Source organism: Pristiophorus japonicus, chromosome 8 (genome assembly GCF_044704955.1).
Source record: "Pristiophorus japonicus isolate sPriJap1 chromosome 8, sPriJap1.hap1, whole genome shotgun sequence".
NCBI lineage: Eukaryota > Metazoa > Chordata > Chondrichthyes > Pristiophoridae > Pristiophorus > Pristiophorus japonicus.
In genome coordinates this window covers 183,315,690-183,336,737 of record NC_091984.1, presented here as the reverse complement: position 1 = coordinate 183,336,737, position 21,048 = coordinate 183,315,690, and the positions used below count along the sequence as shown (strand labels likewise).

The 21,048-nt window shown below is 45.4% G+C and overlaps 1 protein-coding gene across 1 annotated transcript in view; it reads left to right on the top strand.

Annotated features, from left to right (window-relative positions):
- The window catches only part of LOC139268861 (solute carrier family 2, facilitated glucose transporter member 11-like), an 85,232-nt gene that overhangs the window by 43,880 nt on the left and 20,304 nt on the right, over nucleotides 1-21,048 (top strand). The window contains exons 4-5 of the mRNA XM_070887648.1: nucleotides 3,694-3,818; nucleotides 4,753-4,882. Coding sequence (XP_070743749.1) covers nucleotides 3,694-3,818; nucleotides 4,753-4,882 — 255 coding nt within the window. The remainder of the gene's footprint in view (nucleotides 1-3,693; nucleotides 3,819-4,752; nucleotides 4,883-21,048) is intronic.

The window sequence follows — 21,048 nt, the reverse complement described above, 5'->3', positions numbered from 1 at the left end:
GTGTGTGGGGTCAGTGATCACGGGAGGGGTTCTGATTGTGGGTGTGTGGGGTCAGTGATCACGGGAGGGGTTCCGATTGTGGGTGTGTGGGGTCGGTGATCACGGGAGAGGTTCTGATCACAGGGGTGTTTGATCACATGGAGCGGGAAACAGATTTGCTTGGGGTCAGTGGGAGAAGCATTCCTGTTTTTCCTGGCCCACAAATAGTGCTGAAAAAGCAGTTTCCTCTTCTATTCAGCAATCCCCGCCTTCCTTTAATAACATAAGAACTAGGAGCAGGAGTACACCATTCGGCCCCTTGAGCCTGCTCCACCATTCAACAAGATCATGGCTGATCTTCTACCTCAACTTCATCTTCCTGCACTATTCCCATATCCCTTGATTTCCTTAATATCCAAAAATCTGCTGATCTCTGTCTTGAATATACTCAATGACTGAGCATCCACAGCCCTCTCGGATAGTGAATTCCAAAGATCCACAACCCTTTTGAGTGAAAATATTTCTCCTCATCTCAGTCCTAAATGGCCGACCCCTTATTCTGAGACTGTGACCCCTGGTTCTAGACATCCCAGCCAGAGGAAACATCCTCCCTGCATCTATCCTGTCAAGCCCTATAAGTATTTTATCTTTTCATTAGATCACCTCTCATTCTTCAAAACTCTAGGGAATATAGACCTAGTCTACTCAATCTCTCCTCATAGGACATTCTCCTTATCCCAGGAATCAGTCTGGTGAACTTACGTTGCACTTCCTCTAAGGCAAGTATATCCTTCCTTAGTTAAGGAGACCAAAGCTGTACTCCGTACTCCAGGTGTGGTCTCACTAAAGTCCGGTATAATTGCAATAATACTTCTTTACTCTTATATTCCAATCACTTTGCAATAAAGGCCAACATATCATTTACTTTCCTGATGTAGCTGCATGTTAATTTTCTGGGATTGGTGTATTAGGACCCTCCAGATCCCTCTGAACACCAACATTTCCCTGTCTCTCACCTTTTAAAAAATATTCTGCTTTTTTATTTTTCCTACCAAAGCGGATAACTTTACATTTCTCCACATTATATTCCGTCTGCCACGTTCCCGCCCTGTCTATATTCTTTGCGTCCTCCTCACAGCTGACTTTCCCACCAAACGTTGTATCGTCAGCAAACTTAGATACGTTACATTCGGTCCCGTCATCTAAGTCATTGATATAGATTGTAAACAGCTGAGGCCTAAGCATGGATCTTTGCGCTACCCCAGATACAGCCTGCCAACCCGAAGATTACCTGTTTCTTCCTACTCTCTGTTTTCTGTCCGTGAACCGATCCTCAGCGGGTTCGACTACCGCCTCTGCTAAAACCGGAACTGGGTGGGTTCGGGGCAGGATGGGTTCAAGTTTGAGATTTTTTACATTTTAACATTCCACCCGATCCAATCCCAGCCATTTGTGGGGGTTAAAATGACCCCCATAGAGTTTGGGCTGAATGGCCTATATCCTGTCCCACAGACAGCTGCTTCCTAAGAATGCTACTTGGATAAGAGGGAGAGAGTAGATCTCACTGTCCCTGGAAAGATACGGTGATGATGACTCCTTTCTTCTCCATCTCTTTGACCTACAGAACTTATCTGGATGCAAGTGTGAGTGTTATAACTTCTATGTATTTACATATCATTTCAGAAGGATCAAGGCAGTTCTGAACATTGGCGAATCAGACTACAGCTACAAATTGTTTTGAAACATAATTACTTGGTGATGGTTCAAAGGCAGAACGGCAATCTTACTGCGCTGATAATGTGTGTAAATCATTCTCGCCTTTTCTCCCCCGGTCTCTGATGTTATTCAAACCCTTGTGTAGGATTGCAGTCCCGTGACTACCTTGTACCCAGGCAATAGTTTACTCACAGTCAGTAAAGGTTCGGAGAAATTCCAGTTTGTCAATGGAGAAAAACTCTTATTTTCCTCCTTCTCCAGGTTTTTTTCTGTATGCTTTCTTTTAGTTGTTCTTGCTCTCTCACAGCCAGCTGTTGTCCAAGAATCCTGGACAAAGAGGAGGGAATAGATTGTACTGTCCTTAGAAAGTAGGATGACAATATTCCTCTTTCTTCTCTTCTCCCTTGTTCTGGATAAGGGTCAGCTGAAGGTATCTGGGGGCAAGTGTGAGCTGATCCAAGGGAATAACCTCCTTCTAATCCCCATATTTTAAATGGAGAAACCTGTAAGTCCCAGTAGCGTACAACATCAAAAGATACCATTCCACCCCACCGAAGTGACCATTTTTCACTTTGAGCCTAGACACTGTATCAGCAGGCAGTTTGATTGTAGAGAGCATCACAGATATCACAGGGAGTCATTGGATAACAATCAGTATTGGGAACACTGGCTGATTTTTCATCTCCCTAGCCCAGCGGCTATGTCAAAAAGGAAAGACTTGCATTTATATAGCACCTTTCCCGTCCTCAGGACACCCCAAAGTGCTTTACAGCCAATGAAGTACTTTTGAAGTGTAGTCACTGTTGTAATGTAGGAAACACAGCAGCCAATTTGCACACAGAAAGGTCCCACAAACAACAATGTGATAATCAGATCATTTGTTTTTAATGTGCTGATTGAGGGATCAATATTTGGAGTGTCTATTGATACCACTGAATCAGCCAATGAGTTGAAGGTGGGATGTGACTTACGGCCGGCAGGTCTTACTGCGACCAGTGAAATTTACCGCCAACAGCAAAGCAAACAAAGTTTATTATTGAATATTGGCCAGGATACCGGGGAGAACTCCCCTGCTCTTCTTCGAATAGTGCCATGGGAAATTTTATGTCCACCTGAGAGGGCATTCTGTGCCTTGGTTTAACGTCTCATCCAAAAGACGGCACCTCCCACAGTGCAGCACTCCCACATCCTTGTGACTAGAGATGAATATGCAGTCACAAGATCAGCACAGACTGCACGTATCGCAGTGTGGGCTGGCTCGTGCTGCCCATGGGCCCCTGGCCCCGGACTTGCGCCACGCCTGGGCCCCGATCACATCCCTCTGCAATCTCTCACAGCTCCTTCGCCCCAACCTTGCCGCTCCTGCTGTATCTGCCCACGCTCCAATCGCCGACCTGGACCTTGATGATGTCACTCTTCACAGCCATCGCCCTCCTGCACCAGCTCTGCTGAACCTTGTAGTGGCCTCCACGTTGCTCCCAGGGCCGCTCGCCGCTCCTTTTATGGCCGTGCAACAGAGCTGGTCTCCAGTCGTCTTGGGTAATCCTTGCCACTGGACCATGGCCTAGCTCTGTCAAGCCCGTGTGGTGGCTGGTGTGCAACGGCCACCACACGTTAAAACAATCCACGCACAGGCATCTTCCACCCTTCAGGATGTTGGTCGGGTCCTTCATTGAAACACCTGTGAACTCGTCCTTTTTTTGGCGTGGAAGTGAGTCATCCTTGATTCGAGGGACTGCCAATGATGATGATGACAGAATGCAGGTTGATCGTGGGATCTTCCTCAATACCACACTGCTAAAGCATTTGCCACAAGGCCATCAGGGATGGTCCCAAATGTCCTTCTGAAGAGTTGAATTCCATTGAATGGAAATTAAAAGTTCTAGTGTGATGCTAAGTTGCTCTGCGTGGAACTTGCTGCCGATGCGATTACCATGACATGGCATAGGCGCTTTCATCACATTTTACTGACTAACTTTCATTACTTTTCTTCCTCAGGAGAAATTCGTTATTGCTAAACAACGTTTTCATACTGGTTGGTGCTTTGCTAATGGGGCTGAGCAAAACAGCTAAATCCTTTGAGATGATTTTAATCGGGAGATTCTGTTCGGGAATAAACTCAGGTACCTTTTTACTAACACATTTAAGATTGCATTCACACAATGGAACCACACTGCTGTCGATGAGCTGGGATAGCCCTGGGAATAAGATGGCGATCGGAGTTGCTCCAAGGGCATTGTTATCTCCAAAGTCGTTTAACTCTTAAGTTCAGTATTGAAGTTTTGGGGTCACTTAACCAAGCATCATTTATTTTATTGGATCAGACTGTTTGGAAATACTGCTCCGGCAGATTGAAAGTTCAGCACTCGAACTTGATTGAGAATATCTTCATATAATGGCTGTTAGTCAGTCCTCTCCGCAGCAGTGAGACATTGCCCTCTGCTGGTCAGATGTGAGACGATGTGTTGCTTTGATGATCTTGTCTTTTCAAAGCTGGAAGCAACAAAACTATTGCACGCAATATATTTTCAGCCAGTGCATTCAAATGTTTGAATTTGGCACATGTCAGGTTTGCGGTTTTAGTCAGCCAGGGCAGTTGGCCTCTGGATAGGAGGGGGCAAAATCAATTGGGGTTTGCACTCCTGATCGCTGCCCTCTGACCCTGTTGGAAAATGTCACTTGTCTGGACTTCAGCTGAGAATAGCGTTGGGTGAAGCTGTGATCCCCTTCCCCTCCCACAGTTACATAGCCTGTCCACACTCGCTGTTCAGGCTCATACATGAGGCATAAGCAACACGTAGAAGCGTACTCTCTCACAAGCCAGTAACTTCAGGAGAGTTGGGGGGAAACTCGGGAAGGAGCAAAAAGAATCGGTGCAGTTACTTAACACGAGCCGAAATGCAAGCAGTGAACCGCTGCAGGGTCGAGCAGGTTTATAGACTGGATTAATCAGTGCAATGTTGTAAGTATTCAATGAGAACTAGGAACAAAAATGACAAGACTGTCTGGCTCTGTAACCGTGGTTCACGCAACTTCCCTTTTCTTTTTCCTCTTGAGGTGTGGGGATGAACGTTAGCCCCATGTATCTCGGCGAGAGTGCACCAAAGCAGATCCGCGGCATGGCAGCCCTGTCAGCTGCTCCATTCACTGCAGCCGGGTTAGTGATGGGACAGATCATTGGACTTAGGTAAATCCAGTCTCTTCCTCATTTATGATATTTGTGCAAGTTTGAGTCTTCAGATACTAGAGATTATTGATTTAGTATGTATGTGTTTGTGGCTGAATAAAGATGCAGTGTTCACAATGCAGTGATAAAGGAAAATTATACCCGAGGACTAAGCAGTGGGATCTGTAATTATTGCCTCCAGCTGCCTAGACCCTAAGCTCTGGAATTCCCTCCCTAAACTTCTCCGCTTCTCTCTCCTCCTTTAGGATGCTCCTTTAAAACCTACCTCTTTGACCAAACTTTGACCAAACTGTCCTAATATCTCCTTCCATAGCTCTTGATAACGTTCCTGTAAAGCGCCTTGGATATTTTATTATGTTCAAGATGCTAGTAGTTGTTGTTAGATAAGTGTTAGCCAAAGTAGCACCTTGTTATTGAAATAATCCCAGTTACAGGCTAAAGAAACAAGTTATCTCCGAACATGAAGTCACCGAAAGATCCTCTGGCTTTCTGTCCCTGCAACACGTCCACTTCTGATAGAGCTACAGCTTCACCCAGACATTCATTATTTATAAATGAATGATCCAAACCTCTCACCAGCCTGTAGTTCATTCCTGGGTAGCTTCTACTCTCGAGACGCAAATTGAACTTTGATTGGATTCCAGTCTCTAATTCACTCATTATTCTACATTACAACCATCAGAACGTAGTTTACATTATATTGTACATACAAACTGTAACTCATTTCATGATTTCCATTATTCCTTGCTATATAACAGCCTGATACTCACACCTGGGTTTTTTAATGTGTTCTTGTTGTTTGTGTAATGAAGTGCAGTTATTTCAGTTTTGGATAAGGTTTTTGTTATGTATGGAGAAAGGGTCATACTGAACCCTGTGAGCTCAAAGTAAAGTGTGACCGTAGTCTTTTATTGCATGTCTCCAGAGTGCCTCTCCAACCTGTAAGGCCTCTTTAAATACCTGTGCTCCCAAGGGATTATGGGATCCCTTAGGACTCCAGTGGATGAGCCCTCTGGTGGCTGTACAGAGTATATACAAGTTTACATATATAACAACACTTCCCCCCCCCCCCATCCCCCCGCCCTCCGCCAAAAGTCAGTAGTGTAACTATTTACAATGTGAGTCGATCTGTGGCCCTTCTTGCCCTGGTTGATTGTCCCGGTGTGAAAGCTGGTGTTGGTGAGTCAATTGTTGGGCCCTCACTGGGCTGCTGTGCAGCTGGCCTTGCTGGGCTGCCTGGTGTTGTGGGTCCTGCTGGACTGCTATGGATGATGGGTTCTGCTTCGTGGCCAACCGTGGTGCCGGTTGCCACTGGTGTGTATGTTGGGGGGTCAAAGAAGGTAGCGTCCAAGGTGGGTTGCTCAGGATAGTCCGTGAATCTGAGTTTGATTTGGTCCAAGTGTTTCCGGTGAATGAATACATTTGAAAGTTTGACCCGAAACACCCTGCTCCCCTCTTTGGCCACAACAGTGCCAGGAAGCCATTTAGGACCTTGTCCATAATTCAATACAAATACAGGATCATTGACTTCAATCTCGCGTGACACATTTGCGCTATCATGGTATGTACTTTGTTGAAGCCACCTGCTCTCTACCTGTTCATGTAGATCAGGGTGAACTAACGAGAGTCTTGTCTTAAGTGCTCTTTTCATGAGCAGTTCAGCAGGTGGGATCCCCGTAAGTGAATGGGGTCTCGTGCGGTAGCTAAGCAGGACTCGGGATAGGCGAGTCTGCAGTAAGCCTTCCGTTACCCTCTTCAAGCCCTGCTTGTTGGTTTGCACTGCTCTCTCTGCCTGACCATTGGACGCTGGTTTAAACGGGGCAGATGTGACATGTTTGGTCCCATTGCGGGTCATGAATTCTTTGAACTCGGCACTGGTAAAACATGGCCCGTTGTTGCTCACCAGGACGTGTGTAGCAAACATGGCCCGCAGGCTTTCGGTAGTGGCAGCGGACGTGCTAGCTGACATTATATCACATTCAATCAATTTGGAGTATGCATCTACAACCACAAGGAACATTTTACCCAAGAACGGGCCTGCAAAGTCGACATGTACCCTAGACCACGGTTTTGAGGGCCAAGACCATAAACTTAGCGGCGCCTCCCTGGGTGCATTGCTTAACTGTGAGCATGTATTACATCTGTGCACGCAGGACTCTTAAGTCCGCATCGATACCGGGCCACCACACGTGGGATCTGGCTATCGCTTTCATCAATACGATGCCTGGGTGGGTACTGTGGAGGTCACTGATGAAGGTGTCTCTGCCCTTCTTGGGAACCACTACACGATTTCCCCACAGAAGGCAGTCTGCCTGTATTTCATCTTTGCGCCACTGGAACGGCTTTATCTCTTCCTGCATTTCCACTGGGACACTGGACCAGCTCCCGTGAAGCACACAGTTTTTGACTAGGGACAATAAGGGGTCCTGGCTTGTCCAGGTTTTGATGTGCCGGGCAGTGACAGGTGATTGCTCACTCTCAAATGCTTCCATAACCATGGCTAGATCTGTGGGCTGCGCCATTTCCACTCCCGTGGTGGGCAATGGCAGCCTACTGAGAGCATCGTGGAGTTTTCTGTGCCTGGCCTGTGGCGGATGACGTAGTTGTATGCGGATAACGTGAGAGCCCATCTCTGGATGCAGGCCGATGCATTAGTATTTATCCCCTTACTCTTGGAAAACGGGGATATAAGTGGCTTATGGTCAGTTTCCAATTTGAATTTTAGCCCAAACAGATATTGATGCATTTTCTTTACCCCATAGACACACGCTAACGCTTCTTTTTCTATCATGCTGTAGGCTCTCTCAGCCTTAGACAGACTCCTGGATACATGAACAACCGGTTGCAGTTTCCCGAAATCATGAGCTTGTTGCAATACACACCCGACGCCATATGACGACGCATCACATGCTAGTACCAAACGCTTACATGGATCATGCAACATCAACAATTTCTTTGAGCATAACAATTTTCTAGCTTTTACAAAGGCATTTTCTTGGCTTTTGCCCCATGCCCATTCATCCCCTTTATGCAGTAAGACGTGCAGTGGTTCTAACAGTGTGCTGAGACCCGGTAAGAAGTTACCAAAGTAATTCAGGAGTCCTAGAAACGACCGCAGCTCCATCACGTTCTATGGCCTCGGTGCATTCTCGATTGCCTCTGTCTTCGAATCGGTGGGCCTAATGCCATCCGCCACGATCCTCCTCCCCAAGAACTCCACTTCAGGCGCCAGGAAAATGCATTTCGAGCATTTTAACCTGAGCCCCACGCGGTTGAGTTGACTAAGGACCTCCTCCAGGTTCTGCAGATGCTCGACTGTGTACCAACTTGTGACCAAGATATCGTCCTAGAAGACCACGGTGCGTGGGACCGACTTCAGTAAGCTTTCCATGTTTCTCTGGAATATCGCCGCCGCTGATCGAATTCCAAATGGGCATCTGTTATAAATGAAAAGACCTTTGTGTGTGTTGCTGCAGGTGAGGCCCTTCGATGATTCCTCCAGTTCCTGCGTCATGTAGGCTGAAGTCAAATCCAGCTTCGTGAACGTCTTTCCTCCCGTCGGTGTTGCAAAGAGGTCGTCGACTTTTGGTAGTGGGCATTGGTCCTGCAGGGAGAAATGATTATAGTTACTCTGTAATAGCCACAGATTCTGACAGTGCTGTCTCCCTTGAGGACAGGAATGGTCCGGACTGGCCCACTCGTTAAATTCGATCGGTGAAATTATGCCGTCTCTTTGCAACCGGTCTAGCTCGATCTCTACCCTTTCTCTCATCATGTATGGTACTGCTCCCGCCTTGTGATGGATGGGTCGCGCGCCCCGGAATTAGGTGGATCTGCACTTTTGCTCCTTGGAATTTCCCGATGCCTGGTTCGAACAGCGAAGGGAACTTGTTTAAGACCTGGGCACACGAAGTGTCATCAGCGGGCGATAGCGCTCGGACGTCGTCGCAGTTCCAGCGTATCTTTCTCAGCCAGCTCCTGCCGAGCAGCATGGGACCATTGCCCGGTACCACCCAGAGTGCTAGCTTGTGCACCGCTCCATCGTAGGAGACCTTTACGGTAGCACTACCGATTACGGGAATCAGTTCCTTTGTGTAGGTTCTTAGTTTCGTGCGAATGGGAGTTAAGACTGGCCTTGAGGCCTTGTTGCACCACAATTTCTTGAAAGTCTATTTGCCCATGATGGACTGGTTCGCGCCCGTGTCCAGCTCCATTGACACCGGAAGTCCATTTAGTTCAACATTCAGCATTATCGGGGGACAATTTGTGGTGCATGTGTGCACCCCATGTACCTCTGCCTCCTCGGTCTGAGGCTCTGGTTCATCGTGATCCTCCGTGGATCTGTCCTCCTCTGCAACATGGTGCTTTGCAGGTTTAACATAATTTGCAGCTCACCTGCACATACGTTGGAGGTGTCCCATTGTTCCACAGCCCTTGCAAACGTACCCTTTGAAGCAGCATGAATCGAAACAATGATCACCCCCGCAGCGCCAATAAGGTATTAATAGCTTTGCATTCATCACCCTTGATGGTGGACTCTGAGACATCTGCGGATGTGCAGCTGCAGGCATGTGTGACCTGCCCTGTACGTTGCGATTTGAAAACAACATCACTTTGTTCACAGTACTGGTAGCAGCACTTGCGTGCTGAGAGATTTGCTTAGTATTGTCACTGGTGGCAATGAACGCCTGGGCTATCGCTATGGCTTTACTCAAGGTTGGGGTCTCTACAATCAAAAGTTTGCAAAGTATAGTTTCGTGGCCAATGCCAAGTACGAAAAAGTCTCTGAGCATGTGCTCCAAATGTCCTTCAAATTCACAATGTCCTGCAAGGTGTCTTAGTTCGGCGACATAACTCGCCACTTCCTGGCCTTCTTGTAGGTGTAGAACATAAGAACATAAAAATTAGGAACAGGAGTAGGCCATCTAGCCCCTTGAGCCTGCTCCGCCATTCAACAAGATCATGGTTGATCTGGCCGTGGACTCGGCTCCACTTAACCGCCCGCTCCCCAGAACCCTTAATTCCCTTATTGGTTAAAAATCTATTTATCTGTGATTTGAATACATTCAATGAGCTAGCCTCAACTGCTTCCTTGGGCAGAGAATTCCACAGATTCACAACCCTCTGGGAGAAGAAATTCCTTCTCAACTCGGTTTTAAATTGGCTCCCCGTATTTTGAGGCTGTGCCCCCTAGTTCTAGTCTCCCCGACCAGTGGAAACAACCTCTCTGCCTCTATCTTGTCTATCCCTTTCATGATTTTAAATGTTTCTATAAGATCACCCCTCATCCTTCTGAACTCCAACGAGTAAAGACCCAGTCTACTCAATCTATCATCATAAGGTAACCCCTTCATCTCCGGAATCAGCCTAGTGAATCGCCTCTGTAGCCCCTCCAAAGCTAGTATATCCTTCCTTAAGTAAGGTGACCAAAACTGCATGCAGTACTCCAGGTGTGGCCTCACCAATACCGTGTACAGTTGCAGCAGGACCTCCCTGCTTTTGTACTCCATCCCTCTCGCAATGAAGGCCAACATTCCATTCGCCTTCCTGATTACCTGCTGCACCTGCAAACTAACTTTTTGGGATTCGTGCACAAGGACCCCCAGGTCCCTCTGCACCGCAGCATGTTGTAATTTCTCCCCATTCAAATAATATTCCATTTTACTGTTTTTTTTTCCAAGGTGGATGACCTCACATTTTCCGACATTGTATTCCATCTGCCAAACCTTAGCCCATTCGCTTAACCTATCTAAATCTCTTTGCAGCCTCTCTGTGTCCTCTACACAACCCGCTTTCCCACTAATCTTTGTGTCGTCTGCAAATTTTGTTACACTACACTCTGTCCCCTTTTCCAGGTCATCTATGTATATTGTAAACAGTTGTGGTCCCAGCACCGATCCCTGTGGCACACCACTAACCACCGATTTCCAACCCGAAAAGGACCCATTTATCCTGACTCTGGTTTCTGTTAGTCAGCCAATTCTCTATCCATGCTAATACATTTCCTCTGACTCCGCGTACCTTTATCTTCTGCAGTAACCTTTTCTGTGGCACCTTGTCGAATGCCTTTTGGAAATCTAAATACACCACATCCATCGGTACACCTCTATCCACCAAACTCGTTATATCCTCAAAGAATTCCAGTAAATTAGTTAAACATGATTTCCCCTTCATGAATCCATGTTGCGTCTGCTTGATTGCACTATTCCTATCTAGATGTCCCGCTATTTCTTCCTTAATGATAGCTTCAAGCATTTTCCCCACTACAGATGTTAAACTAACCAGCCTATAGTTAACTTCCTTTTGTCTGCCCCCTTTTTTAAACAGAGGCGTTACATTAGCTGCTTTCCAATCCGCTGGTAACCCCCCCAGAGTCCAGAGAATTTTGGTAGATTATAACGAATGCATCTGCTATAACTTCCGCCATCTCTTTTAATACCCTGGGATGCATTTCATCAGGACCAGGGGACTTGTCTACCTTGAGATCCATTAGCCTGTCCAGCACTATCCCCCTAGTGATAGTGATTGTCTCAAGGTCCTCTCTTCCCACACTCACGTGACGAGCAATTTTTGGCATGGTTTTTGTGTCTTCCACTGTAAAGACCGAAGCAATATAATTGTTTAAGGTCTCAGCCATTTCCACATTTCCCATTATTAAATCCCCCTTCTCATCTTCTAAGGGACCAACATTTACTTCAGTCACTCTTTTCCGTTTTATTTATCGGTAAAAGCTTTTACTATCTGTTTTTATGTTTTGCGCAAGTTTACTTTTGTAATCTATCTTTCCTTTCTTTATTGCTTTCTTAGTCATTCTTTGCTGTCGTTTAAGATTTTCCCAATCTTCTAGTTTCCCACTAACCTTGGCCACCTTATACGCATTGGTTTTTAATTTGATACTCTCCTTTATTTCCTTGGTTATCTACGGCTGGTTATCCCTTCTCTTACCGCCCTTCTTTTTCACTGGAATATATTTTTGTTGAGCACTATGAAAGAGCTCCTTAAAAGTCCTCCACTGTTCCTCAATTGTGCCACCGTTTAGTCTGTGTTCCCAGTCTACTTTAGCCAACTCTGCCCTCATCCCACTGTAGTCCCCTTTGTTTAAGCATAGTACGCTCGTTTGAGACACTACTTCCTCACCCTCAATCTGTATTACAAATTCAACCATACTGTGATCACTCATTCCGAGAGGATCTTTTACTAGGAGATTGTTTATTATTCCTGTCTCATTATACAGGACCAGATCTAAGATAGCTTGCTCCCTTGTAGGTTCTGTAACATACTGTTCTAAGAAACAATCCCGTATGCATTCTATGAATTCCTCCTCAAGGCTACCCCGTGTGATTTGATTTGACCAATCGAGATGTAGGTTAAAATCCCCCATGCTTACTGCCGTTCTTTTTTCACATGCCTCCATTATTCCCTTGATTATTGTCCGCCCCACCATTAAGTTATTATTTGGGGGCCTATAAACTACGCCCACCAGTGACTTTTTCCCCTTGCTATCTCTAATCTCCACCCACAATGATTCAACATTTTGTTCATTAGAGCCAATATCATCTCTCACAACTGCCCTGATATCATTCTTTATTAACAGAGCTACCCCACCTCCTTTCCCCCCTTGTCTATCTTTCTGAATTGTCAGATACCCCTGTCTGTTTAATTCCCAGTCTTTTTTTTTATTATTCCCAGTCTTGGCCATCCTGCAACCACGTTTCTGTAATGGCCACCAAATCATACCCATTTGTAATGATTTTATTGATTCTTGGATTCTTTTACCTCAATCTGGTTCAGCAAAATTACAGAAACGAATACCGTTTGTGCTTTAAACAAAGCAAACTTTTATTTAAAAAGCAAATCCCGATCGGGGACTTTATCAGACAGAAGGAATGCAAGTCTGTTCGAACGCACCCACTTCCTACGGACAAAGTGACGTTACAATGTAAAGGGACGATGGTTCTACATTTTCGGCAAAAGATAACAAGATAGGGCAAGAGTGACACCCTAGTTCAGCCTATCTCTTTTGATCCCTCTTTCCCTTTGTCCACTCATAAGCCGACCTAAGTATGGTCTGATTTTAAACAAAGACCTTCTGTTAATGTTTCAGGTTAATAACATGATTTAATAAGACCTTGAGGTTTTTCTGCAAGCTGTGGGTTTTGTTTCAATATGTGTTAGTGTTGTAACATTTCGCAGTCTCGAGTCTGAGATGTCATGGCTATTCCTCCATGAATCCTTTGTTATCTTATACTGTCCCTATACAATTCCCACGTTCTCAACTTCAATGTCTCTCTACATTTTTAAACATTCACATTCCCCCCTTTTATCATTCCATGATAACACTTAGGATCATTCTAGGAGTATCGCATTCATCCGTTCACACTCTATTTCCTGAATCATTGTTGTTAGTGTCGAGTAGTTCTTTAGTTCGTTGGATCATAACTCGGGAGTCCTTGACCACAAGAGGGTTTGCTAACCTTGCCATCATTACTTTACAACAAAGGTTAAGGCAACCAACAATTAGATAGGATCTCCAAGATCCATCTGATAGCCAATCAAACCAGCTAGATCCTTCTGCTGGTGTGGATAACTTCTTCACCTCCCTTCTTATGTGATCAGCGAGATTGGTTATGTTTTCTGAACTATCAGGAATGTAAGTGCAACATTCAGATCCTAGCGGGGCACACGTTCCCCCTTTCTCAGCTAACAGGTAATTGAGGGCCATTCGGTTTTGTAATGCTACGGTCCTTATTGCTACCATTTCAGCTTTGATGCCCTCCAGAGCTTCAGCAGTATTGTATTGGCCCCCCTCCTCTCGTGATCGTTGGGCTCTGAATCCATCTGACAGTCTCAGTTAGGGTTAGTGGAACGGGGTGCAAAGGAATTCCCCCTTTGGAATGTATAGGGAATGTATAGGGAATGTATAGGGAATGTGAACACACCCAACATCTAGAAAAGTTCCCATTTTGCGCATAAACATAAGACATGTACAAAAAGGTGTTTACATGGAGCTCTCGTCTCTGTCTCCCCTCCCATGCGCCGAAACTGTCATATATCAACACTATTATACAGACTGTGGCATACAGACACAGTTTCATCTTATGGCTCAGGATTCAGATAAATAGTCCAATTATTTTGCTGATTAAAAGAGTTCAGTTTTCCCGTCTCTCTTCTCAGGTCACCGTCAGTGTAGCTGGCTGTCTATCACTACGGGTAAAAGTTCAAACTGGTCCATGTTCCATTTAGGATGCCAACGGCCTTGTTCAGCTATGGAGAAGAGGAAGTCTGGAACAGAAACAGGAGTTAGAATAACCAGTAAAATAGGTTCGTTAGAGGGTGGTGAGCTTGCAGTGGTGCAGGTGAACCCAGGCACTTTTCCCCTCAACCTTGGCTGCAGTGGGGGTAGTGAGTAACACCTGAAAAGGCCCCTCCCATTGTGGCTCTAATCCCTTCCGAATCCATACTTCCCTGGTGCCACGAGGGACAATTCTGGTAAAACTGGGAGGTCGAGGTGAGCATCTTGAACCTGGTTGTGAGCTAGTCGCAGAGCCTGAGTCAGAGAAAGAACATAGGTGGTCATCAGTCGAGCTGAGATACCATATCTAGGAACAATTTCCCTCATTAACACCTAAACAACAGTTTGAGCCTTATTGTCCAGGGTAGGGTAGGCTTCAATCCATCTGCTAAACACATTTACTATTACTAACACATATTTGTAACACTGAACGTTTTGCAACTCAATGTAGTCCAACTGAAATGTCTCAAAGGGACCTTCGGGTAGGGGCGTTTTACCCCAATCACAGGGGACTCCCTTCCCTGGATTATGTTGCTGACAAACCAGGCAACGACTACTGATGTTCTGGGTGAGCGCCTGGAGTCTAGGGTGCCACCAAGTAGCCAAAAGTGTGTCACTCGTGGTCCTTGCTCCACAATGAGTAGCAAAATGCATACATTCAATAACCCATAGGGCCAACTCATCAGACATGCAAGTCTGTTCCGCGGGAGTGGTCCAGAGTTTAGAAACATTGTCATAAGTACATCCATAATATTTCCACAACAGTTTATCTTTTTCAGGAGCGTCCTCCTGTGCTTTAATAACATCTTGGATGGTTGGCATTGGTTTTTCCGAGGCTAACTTATCCTTCGCAGGATTTTTAGTCTGACTCATAATTTTGGGCACTACCATCTGTTGGTCACGAGAGGCCTGTTTAGCCTCTTTGTCAGCACAGTGGTTCCCCATATCAACCGGGGATTTTCCGGTGGTGTGGGCGGTACATTTAACAATGGCAATGCGCTTGGGGAGCATGAGGGCTTGCAACAAATCAGATACTAGTTGCTTATGGGATATCTCATTCCCCTGTGAGGTTAGGAATCCCCTATTTTTCCATAATTGTCCGAAATCATGGGCCACCCCAAAGGCATACCTAGAGTCGGTATAGATATTGACTTTGAGGTCTTTGGCCAAGATACAGGCTCGGGTGAGGGCGAATAGTTCAGCTTGTTGGGCAGAATAGGCAGTTTCAAAAGCGGCAGATTCCAAGACCTGATTCTCCTGGTTTACTATGGCGTATCCTGAGATTCGTGTACCTTCTGGATTAATTCCGTCAACATACATAATACAGTCTGGATCTTCAATTGGTACATCAACAAAATCTTCCCTGACTGATGTGGCCTCTTAAATTAAAGATAAACAATCATGACTGGGTTCTTCCTCATCTTGGGGTGGCTCAGTAAGAAAACAGGCCGGATTAATTGCAGTACAGTGCCGAAAGGTCAGTTTAGGATTGCCTTTGATTTCAGTGGGTTCTGTCGGATAGAGGGCCAGTCCACATTGCCCTGCACTGGGATCTCAATCGGATCAATGGGAGTATAACCCACTTGGGAGTGGTCCTCTGCCCACACATGAGGATCCACATAGTCAGGTATTTGCACATCCCGGCTGGTAGGGTCAGCCTCGTCTATAGCCTGGCGCACCATAATTTCCAAATCTTTAGCGTGGTGGGGCTCTTTTTTCAACCACGCTGCCCCTCGCTGCAGCAGGAACGCCATCTTGCCTCTGTCCTCGAGGTCGACTGCCTTGATCCTTCTCTCCCGCGATTCTGCCACAACCGCTGGAAGGGTACCTATGAAATTGATCTTCTTCCCCAGGAGTCCTGCCACTGGAGCTGGGAAGGTATTTTTAGATCGTTCCAGTCGGATCATTGCCACGCAGTTGTGATGGATGGTCTGTGCCTCAGGTGCTGCACTGGTCTGTTCTCTGGTGCCTGGCCCAAGCAAAGGTGAGGTTTTGCTCTGCCTCTGAGCATGGGGGACATCGATTGCTGAAGTGAAGAGGTCTTCCCATTTCCACTGGGATCGTATGCTAGGGTCACGTGATAGGGTGCCTGCGGCAGGTCCAGAGACCACCACTGAGGGGTTCTAGTGGTATACTGCCGCTTAAGGGTTCCCTGTTTTACAATAATCCCATCATCTCCACACTCCAAATGCAACTGGAATTTGCAGAGGAGGTCTCTAGCCATCAAGTTACAGTCCAGATTGGTTGTGATAACAAATCGATGTTCCACCGATTCTTCCTGGTAACCCATTTTAACCGGTTCTGACACCGGGAATGTAGAGACTTGTCCCAGGAATCCTGACAGTCCCTGTGTTTCAGTAGAGGCAGGGAGTTTAAGCTTTGATTGTACAGAAGACATGAAGGCTCCCGTATCTATCAAGAAGGGTTGCCACTCATTCCGAATTTTTAACAATATCATCGGTTCGTCATCCGGGGAGGGTCCCTGCGTAGTCAATACGAATCGGGGGACGGTTGGCCAAAGGGGTTGTTCTGGGAGAAGTTAGTGTAAGATCCCCGTCCTCTCCCCCCTTGCCCCCCTCCTCTTCCTCCTCTTCCTTTTTCGTGCTGACGGGAGGGACAATTTCTATTCCAATGTCCTTCTTGCCCACAAATAAAGCATCCATCTCGTCTTTCCCAGCCCCGACCTCTTCCCATACCAGGCCGGGGACAGTAGGGCGGTCCGTAATTAGCAGGGCCCGGGCCATTTGGGTGTTTGATCCCTGTTTATCCACCCAACCCTGCACGCAATACTGCGGTTCCATCTGGTATCCCCTTGGGTCGGGTTTTGGTCCTTCCACCCGAGGCGGCTCTTCCTTTCTAGTCACGTCTTAACCCGGGTTGGGGGCGCACCTCCCCCCTCTCCTTTCTTTTCCTGCCAATAATATTTAACCGCCCTTTCCATCTGGGCTTTACTATTATCTGCCCAATTATTTGTCCGGATAGCGTGAGCAACCGAATAGGGCAGGCATGAAGTAGGATAGCGCAGAATTGAGGAGAATCCTCTCCTGCCCTGAAGGCATTATCTCCTGATTGACTCCCGTATATTTCAATAAATCTTTCTATGAATTCATCGGCAGTTTCTTCTCGTTTGGGTTTAGTTTCTAATACTGCGGCCATACTGATGGGCTTCTGAAGGGTCGTGGTGAGAGCATTAAAGATAGCGTTTAGGTGATCCTGGACATCGTTAGGGTGAGCAACCAACAATGCATCATGAGTAGCACGTCCTAGGTGAGTTAGAAATCGGGCATGCTCAGTTGGGCTCAGGGTTTGCTTTACCAGGGCCCACAGGTCCCTTGATTCTGCATTATATCCATGCATGTCGAGGTCACTCCGTGAAATCGGAGGTCAGGGTTAAGTTGGGTTTGTGGATCCCTTTCAGCTTATTTATCTTAGCCTTTTAACTCTTCAATTTGTTTTGTTTGAGTATCTATTTCTTTATTGTATCAGGCAAGTATTATTACATAAGCTAGTTCTGTTTTTATTTTTATTCTGACTATCGCACCATTCCTCTGTTAGGTGAGTCTTTTTTCTATTAAGAAATCCAAATTGATAATGTTCAGTATGAAATGGCTTTCAATGGAAAGGGTTAACTCCTTTACAGGTTTGTAAGAAGACCTGATGTCATTACGTGACTTCACGTAACCATCTGAAAAAAAATCTTTTCATCAGGAAAGGCAGCATTTTTTGACTTCTTATTCAAGTACTTGCCAAAGATATTTTTTTAATTGATTTAAAACGAGACCACACATTTGTTTACTGAAATTCAATTTCGTCATCAGCCTCGGTCAATGCAAAGCCAACCACTTTAACTAGTAGTCTATCGATACCTTTCTCAGAGGTCCCAGTGGAACTCTGAGTACGTTTCTCGTGCGTGCACTCTTTCTTTAAGAGGTCTACGGTTTTTAATATGTCCTCCTTCTGTCAATGAAAGCCCTAATTTAATGGAGTTTTTCTGCCAACTGGATAGGAGTGATTTTTTTTTTAGACTGCAGTGGAATTTTTCTCATAATTTAAAATCTCAGAACATTTTTTTTTTCTTTCAGCACCTATTTAGTACGTTACTTTTTTTTTTCCATAACTAGAGAGAAGTCTGGCACGTAGGCTGTGGACTGCTTTTCGTTATCTCAATTGTTCCAGCCTCAAGGTCGTGTTATTTAATATAATATATATTTTTTTAATCCTTTTGAATCCATCTCAGTTGTTTTGCTGTGCCTTCTCTGAATGTTTTCTTTCGACAAATAAATGAGCATGTTAAATCCTTTTTTTTTAACCACTGGGACCATGTAATTTTTTCTTTTTTTTTACTCAACAAACCTATCCTTTGTGCATTTCCTGGCTCCGTAACTTATCATCCGAATATACGTAATTCAATAAGGTTCACACTCTTAAACTTCCCACATACAGGACAACACTACGAAGGGTTAAAAAAACTTTCATTCTGTTTGAAAAAGTAGGTGGAGATAAAACAAACCACAACTCCCCGGCTTTTTTTTTACAGTAAAAATCACAGAAGCATTTCTTATTTAAACAGACATTCACAAGAGTCTCTTTTCTTTCCTATTAATTTTTGGATCCATGATTGATCATCTATCCCTATCTAGCTCTAACTATCCTTACTTTCTGTGTCGCCGCACGGATCTACTCTTTCCAAGTCGCCGCTTGGTTTGCGTCGCCACGCAATTCTAACCTATCTTTCCAAGTCGCCACTTGGTTTGCGTCACCGCGCAATTTCCCTATCTCTATCCCTATTCTAAGTTTGAAAGGTATTCACCAGATTGTCCTGGATCTCGTTCAGATACTACCTGAGAACCAGCGAGTGGCTAAACTTTCCTCAGACTTTTGAAACCGGGGGAAACTGTAGCAGTATTGAAATCATACTCACTCCAGTGGCCACTTTCCCCTCGTCTCGTCCAAGGCTAGTCTGGCTCTTAATTCGCAAGTTTTCGGCAGTCGTCCGTTGAGATCCCACTTCTGACACCAAATGTTGATTCTTGGATTCTTTTACCTCAATCTGGTTCAGCAAAATTACTGAAACGAATACCGTTTGTGCTTTAAACAAAGCAAGCTTTTATTTAAAAAGCAAATCCCGATCGGGGACTTTATCAGACAGAAGGAATGCAACTCTGATAGAACACACCCACTTCCTACGGACAAAGTGACGTTACATTGTAAAGGGACGATGGTTATACATTTTCGGCAAAAGATAACAAGATAGGGCTAGAGTGACATCCTAGTTCAGCCTATCTCTTTTGATCCCTCTTTCCCTTTGTCCACTCATAAGCCGACCTAAGTATGGTCTGATTTTAAACAAAGACCTTCTGTTAATGTTTCAGGTTAATAACATGATTTAATAAGATCTTGAGGTTTTTCTGCAAGCTGTGGGTTTTGTTTCAATATGTGTTAGTGTTGTAACATTTCGCAATCTCGAGTCTGAGATGTCATGGCTATTCCTCCATGAATTCTTTGTTAGCTTATACTGTCCCTATACAATTCCCACGTTCTCAACATCAATGTCTCTATACATTTTTAAACATTCACAATTTGTGCCGTCAACTCATTTACTTTATTTCGAATGCTGCGTGTGTTTAGGTAGAATGTTTTAATACTAGTTTTTAAACCATGATTTTTAGTCTTGACCCCTCCTGCAGCCCCTTTATATTCATACATATTATCCCTTCCTATCACCTTATGGTTTACACTTACCTCAGTGCTACTCTGCTCTGTTGCCTCCTGCCTTTTGCATTCTTTCTTGGGGTCCTGTTCATCTGAGCTCTCACCCACTCTAACTAGCTTAGAACCCTCTCCTGGGTTCCGAATACTCCTCGCATTGAGGCACCGAGCTTTCAGGCTTGCCTTTTTATTACACTTTGACCCTTTAGAATTTTGCTGTACAGTGGCCCTTTTTATTTTTTGCCTTGGGTTTCTCTGCCCTCCACTTTTACTCATCTCCTTTCTGTCTTTTGCTTCTGTCTCCATTTTGTTTCCCTCTGTCTCCCTGCATTGGTTCCCATCCCCCTGCCATATTAGTTTAACTCCTCCCCAACTTCACTGGCAAACACTCCCCCTAGGACATTGGTTCCGGTCCTGCCTAGGTGCAGACTGTCCGGTTTGTACTGGTCCCACCTCCCCCAGAACCGGTTTCAATGTCCCATGAATTTGAATCTCTCCCTGCTGCACCACTGCTCAAGCGATGTATTCATCTGAGCTATCCTGCGATTCCTACTCTGACTAGCTCGTGGCACTGGTAGCAATCCCGAGATTACTACTAGAACTGGGACCTCGCGATCAGAACGCTTTCCTTCGGGTTCATATGCTCCCAGACCAGTGTACACAAATCATCTATGATTTCTCCGTGGGTTTCGCTGGAGTAAGCAGACTTTTCATGAGGGCATACGTTGGTGCCCCACAGATGGTGAGGAGGATCGCCCTTCGTTTGACAGCATTCTCTTCTCCATCCAGCTCGTTGGCTACGAAGTATTGGTCGAGTCGCTCCACAAAGGTTTTCTAATCATCTCCCTCCGAGAATTTCTCCAGGATGCCCACTGTTCTCTGCATCTTTGGGTTCGTTATCTGTATCTCATCACCAGTTGTTATGTATGGAGAAAGAGTCAGACTGAACACTGTGAGCTCAAGGTAAAGTGTGACCGTAGTCTTTTATTGCAGGTCTCCAGATTGCCTCTCCAACCTATGAGGCCTCCTTAAATACCTGTGCTCCCAAGGGATTATGGGATCCCTTGGGACCCCAGGGGATGAGCCCTCTGGTGGCTGTACAGAGTATTTCCAAGTTTACATATATAACAGTTTTATGGTGTCTGCAGCTATTAGTATAGTTGAC